We start from the raw sequence: 5,557 nt of genomic DNA on the forward strand, positions 1-5,557 counted from the left end.
CTCACCTCCGGTTCGTCATCTTCGAATATCCTTAGTCTCACCACTGCCCGGGCGGGGCAGTCGGTCAGGAGGTGAGTTAGCGTCTCATCCTCCTGCCCGCACTCAGGGCAAGTGGGATCGTTCTCCAGTACCTACGATTCGGTGCCGGTACTCCCGCAGCATCAGTGAGTGGCCGGTACGGCGTCTCGCGGCTTCCACGCATTCCTGGCGGGAGAGTCCCAGGCGCTCAGCCGGGGGGATCCGGCGCACTCCGTTCTGCTAGGCGTCGAACGTTGATATGAGACAAGCATGGTGACGCAGTGTCCTTCACCTGATAGGCTGACTGATATTGGACTGATAGAACGTGCAATTGGGCGAGAAGCCCTGCTCAGAATTGACTCAGATTCGGCAAGGCCAATGACTCCAGACTGTGCTCCAGACAATATAGCTTTCACGAAGCCACTCTGGCAAATATGACCCACAGTCTGCCGAGTACCGAAGTACGCAGTATTTCTGCACATGAACGGTCGAATGCACAGTGCTCCGGGACGGGAGGGGGCCGGATCTGCCAGTGGTGTCACCTGCGATCAGACATGCTGCAGTAACCGGAATACGCCGCCCGGTCCCACCATTGTGATAGCCCGGTGAGCAATGGGCACGTCCACATGAGCCATGCAGTGAGTCATGGGAAGGGGCAGAGCTGAGGCCACCCAAAAACGCCCCTCGAAATAACCGGGCATGCTCAAAGTGGGCTCTTTTTCTCATTCGCCATTTTCAACAATTCATCATTCAACACGTTTTGGTCCTTTTAACGCAAATTGATAATCATTGTGTATGGACCGTTTTCAAACGGACAGGCAAGTGAGTGACGGTACATGAAACATTTGTCAAGGGTCAATTGAAGTTGAGGTCGTGACTTGGCCGAAAAAAAAAACTAGACAGGATCATTGACCATTGTCAACATAACCGAATGACTTGGAAGCTTCTAAAAATTGGACCGATTCAAATCGAAGCTGGTTGGAAAGCATTTTGTGCAGCGGGATTATATATAGCAGCGAGGGGCAAGGCTACCCAAATCACAACAAAATCGGCCTCGGTCGAGTAACAATCAATTGACGCGTAGTGGTAGAGATAACAATTTGGTTTGATTGCTTTACAATGTATTTTTGTGACACATATTGCATAACAAAATAAGCATTCATTTTAGAATGTTAGTAACTAGCATAGTTGTTGATCATTCTACAACACGCACATAAACACTGAGACAATGCTAAAATACCTACATAGAAAGTCGCGGCTAATTTATTTCTAACTCACCACGTCCTTTTCAGAAGGCGACTGGTGGTAAGGCTGCGTAGACCATGCATTTCTACATCGTACCTGCTTCATTCATCATCCATTACATTTGTCCGCTCATATAGTTGCCCACAAGTATCACAATCACAATCACTATCACAACGACTGAAATAGAGGCTGAATTTCGGTCTTTGTGAGCCACCCGTCGGGGTGGAATTACTTGGTAAAATACGTAATGGCACATACCTTATCGTAAAAGCAAAACTACATTTCGATACGGAATCTAACAGCTGTGCAAAACTATGACGGATAAAATCAATAAACTTCATTGCAATTATAAACCAGTAAACCTTAATTAGAGGCACCCGTCGGCCATCAACTAAAAAAGAAGCGAGCTCATGTCCGGAAACTGGACTGAGTTGAAGGCATCTTATCAGTACTAATTGGAAAGTGAATCAATTCCAAAACGGTTTAAAGCCAAGGCCACAAATGATCACACCACACCGGAGACACAGTAGCCCAGTGCCCGAAAATGCCCATTCGAGCACTGGTCGAACCTCAGGGGGCTGCCATATTTACATGCTTATCATGGTATATCCTACCATCAAACCACTGGTTTTCATTTAACTCAGTGACAATTAGAGTCATTGAATCAAGGGCCGCGGACTAAGAGACTCCCCCGAACTCTGTTCATCTATCACATATTGCATGAAACGGACACTAGCGGCAACTACAAGCGGTCGTTTAAGTAGCAAAATCTCGGAACACTCACGTTCGGTCGCATCCCACGGCAGCCGGCGCCCTCTGTGGGGAGGCCAGCACCTCTAGCCGGTCGTCAGGTGGCGCGGTAAGGCATCCGCCGCCCGAGCTGTGCCGCCGGAGCAACGGGCATCGGCCCACTGCCCGGGCTCCCAGTCAGCACCGGACCAGACTCGGCTCTAGTCGCCGTCCAGACAGCGGTTGGCGTGGTTCTGCAGCGGCTCCAAGTCCTGGAACGCCATGTCGCATTTGGGACACGAGTAGACGGTGGACTGGACGTCGGGGTCCGGTCGGGCGGCCGGATGCGGCGGCGGCCGCGAAGGCTCCACGCTGTCCGCGTTCGTCGTCAGAGTGGCCGACTGTTGACGCGCCAGGAGGTGGCGCAGACGCGTCTGTTGCGTCGCCAGCTCGTTGCGCAGGTGGTCGCGCTCCAGGGCTATCTGCTCACGCTGCCGGCGCTCCTGGTTAAAGTCCTGCTGGTAGACGTCCACCTGCGCCTTGAGGATGTCGATCGCCTGCAGGTCGCGGCGCAGCTGCAGCACCTGCCGCTGGAGACGCTCGCACTCGGTGCCGCGCGCACTCAGCAGCTCCTCCATGGAGAGGATGCGTGCCTGCAGTCCGTCGGTGTGCACCTGCTGGCTGGTACCGGCCGGGTCCGGGCCGGCCGCGTCGGCCTCCCAGCGAGACGCCACGCTGTTGAACAGGTCCCTCAGCCGGCGCCAGGCCGACACCGCCTCGCCGCCGTCGGTGGTGTCCTCGGCAGCGGCGGCCGACAGCTGCTGCAGCTCGGCCCGCAGCGCCGCCAGCTCGGCCGCCACCCGGTCCGGCGACTCCTCGGAGACGGCCAGGCCGGGGAGCCGCGCGGAAAGCGAGTCCAGCGCGCGGCCGGCGTCGGCCAGCCGGGCGGCGTGCGCGTCCAGCGCCGCCTGGCCGCTGCTCAGCCGCTCCGAGGCCTGGCGCAGAGTCTCCAGCACGGGCGTGTACTGCTGGTCGCCGGCCAGCCAGGCGGCCAGCTCTTGCCGCTGGCGGCGCTCGCTCTCCAGACTGTGCCGCAGCTGGGCCGCCTCGTCCTTGAGCCGCTGCAGCTCCGGCGACGGCGGCGCTGATTGAGGGCCCGCCGCCGGTGCCACCTGGCGGTAGGAGCTCAGCTCGGCCTCCTGGCGCGCCAGTTTCGACTGCAGGCGCGCCACCTCGCGCTGACTGTTTCGCAGCTCGGCCGCCTGCTGGGAGAGCTGCGAACGCAGTGCCACCTCGGCGCCGGCCGGGCCGGGCGACTCGCCGCGCCGACACAGGTCCTGCGGCGGCTCAGCCTGCTGCGGCTCGCGGCCGGGCGCGTCCGGCGGCTGCTGCGCCAGCTGCTGGCGCAGGTCGGCGTTCTCCTCGCGCAGCTGGGTGATGACGTCCCGCGCGCGCTGGCAGTGCGCGGCTACCTGGCGGCGCTCCTCGCGCAGCCGCTGACACTCGTCACGCCAGGCGAGCAGCGCCTCGCACTGGCGGCGCAGCGAGGCCGAGCTGTCGCGGATCGAGTCGCGCAGCCGGGTGTTCTCCAGGAGCACGCCGCGGATTTTGGTCTGCAGCTGGTCCACGTCCAGATCGAGCACGGCCGAGTTACCCGACAGGAACGAGGAGAGCATCAGCGCGCTGGGGTCGGAGCGCGAGCGCGGCCGATCCGGCGACCCCGGGCCGGAGCCGCTGCCGGCCGAGTCGCGAGCCGCCGGCTGTGGGCCCACCAGACCTTCAAACTGCAGTTCTTCCCAGCTGTCGATGTCCGGACCATTGCTAGAGGTGTGGGAGAGCGGCTGGTAGTTCATGTCCATGTCATCAGCTGTGCTGGTGTCGTCTGTCAGTGCTGGCTCATTCTGCAGAAGTAGATGAAGTTTAGTTAGCATTTGTGGGCTGCAAGTTCAGTGTTCACTATTCCCTCCTCCCAGCTGGGACAATGGGCAACTTTGTAGGAAACACTGAAAGCAGTTCACTTTTTGTGTGAGGAAATGGTTAAGATTGATGAGGAAAATGCTACTTTTGTATAAGCAATAGGGACATTTCAGAGGTGCTACTATTATGGGTCTGTTCCCGTCGCTCCTCCCAAAAAATATCGGATGAGGTTGGATGAGCTTGGAGGAGAGCCGTTTCAGAGGAGCCACGGGAACATTTTCGCGAGGAAATCAGCTGTTTGCGGGCTGTAACGGTCGGCGATTTATGGCGCGCAAACATAAATCAAGAGATAATAATCGCTTTCTAATAAAATAACCTTAGATTTATGTCAAACATTACTATTTCAAGATATCCAATCGTCATCAATCACTAAAATCATTTCCACTTCCCTCAAATCTCATTTATAAACAACTCACATTTGTATTACGTGCGCCAAATATGTCTACGCAAGAGCCTCCTCCAAAAAACCAACTTTCGTTTGGGATGAGGGAGGAGGCAAATAGTGGTGGTGAGATGTGAAATGAAGATGAGCTTGGAGGAGCTTGGAGGAGCGACGGGAACGATTTTTTGAAACGAGAGGAGGTTAGAGGAGCTTGGAGGAGGTTAGAGGAGCGACGGGAACAAACCCATAATTGCAAAATTATAATAGCTCATTAAATTTCTGAATTATTCAGAAACTCTGAATTTGTTTGGGTACTTATATAGCATCTTTTTTAACAATATTATAACCAAATGAAAACAAAATAGGGGCAATGGAATAACCATAAATTAAATATTCAAATGTGCTTTAAAACACAAAAAATAGATTCCAATACTTAAAGTTTATTTTTCTAAATAAAAATCTTCAAAGCCCCAATGCCTGCACCTGCGACAAATTGAAATAGGTAGTGACCTTGTGGTGTAAATGGTGTTGTGCAAGGCCATATAACCGTGTTGTGTGTAGTCACTGTAAGCGTCAATACTTACGCTGCTTGCAAAAGTTCGGAAGCATTCCAAACCATTCAACTAAAGAACCAGGATTTTACTCGGCAGGCTGTTCCCAATCTCAAAATTGTGGAAAATGTCAAGATTCCTATATGCCTTCAAATATAAACATGCATAAAAATATCACAATATTTATGTTGCATAGTTCGATGCTGCATCCAACGTTGATCCAACGTGAGTCGGTCACATATACTTTTTATGGCGTCATCATGTTCGAAGTATATTCTGTTCTCTGTGTTCAGGTTGATTCTATTTTATTATGATTTTAGTGGTATTAAATATGATTTTAAAATAAAGAGTCTTCCTGATAGAATTTACAATAGATATTTCATTTTTTAAACCTTACTAGCGGGCTAATTGTTTTCTGATGACGTAATTTTTACTGTAAAAAATGACGTGTTAAGCAGGAACAACATCTTTTTATAGACAACCTTGAAATGACGCATCTGTGACAAAATATTTTCTTTATGTGATGTGATTCGACGTCAGTTTGTCGTCATAAGACCTCTCGTAATTATGGTGGTATAATAATTTCCATTGAGGAATCACTCAGATCACTCTAGATGGAGCATCTAATAGGCGCGATGACGTCGTAATATAAGGG

The 5,557-nt window shown here is 52.7% G+C and overlaps 1 protein-coding gene across 1 annotated transcript; it reads right to left on the reverse strand.

The window, feature by feature from the left end:
* Positions 1-1,117: 1,117 nt before the first annotated feature.
* LOC122368220 (NF-kappa-B essential modulator-like) lies at positions 1,118-5,116 on the reverse strand. The gene is made up of 2 exons (XM_043341952.1): positions 4,936-5,116; positions 1,118-3,893 (listed from the first exon to the last, which is right to left on the reverse strand). The coding sequence occupies exon 2, from the start codon at positions 3,849-3,851 to the stop codon at positions 2,214-2,216; it is 1,638 nt and encodes a 545-aa protein (XP_043197887.1). The 5' UTR covers positions 3,852-3,893; positions 4,936-5,116; the 3' UTR covers positions 1,118-2,213.
* Between the last annotated feature and the right edge of the window lie 441 nt (positions 5,117-5,557).

This window comes from Amphibalanus amphitrite, unplaced genomic scaffold (genome assembly GCF_019059575.1).
Source record: "Amphibalanus amphitrite isolate SeventyFive unplaced genomic scaffold, NRLGWU_Aamphi_draft 000932F_arrow, whole genome shotgun sequence".
Classification (NCBI taxonomy): domain Eukaryota; kingdom Metazoa; phylum Arthropoda; class Thecostraca; order Balanomorpha; family Balanidae; genus Amphibalanus; species Amphibalanus amphitrite.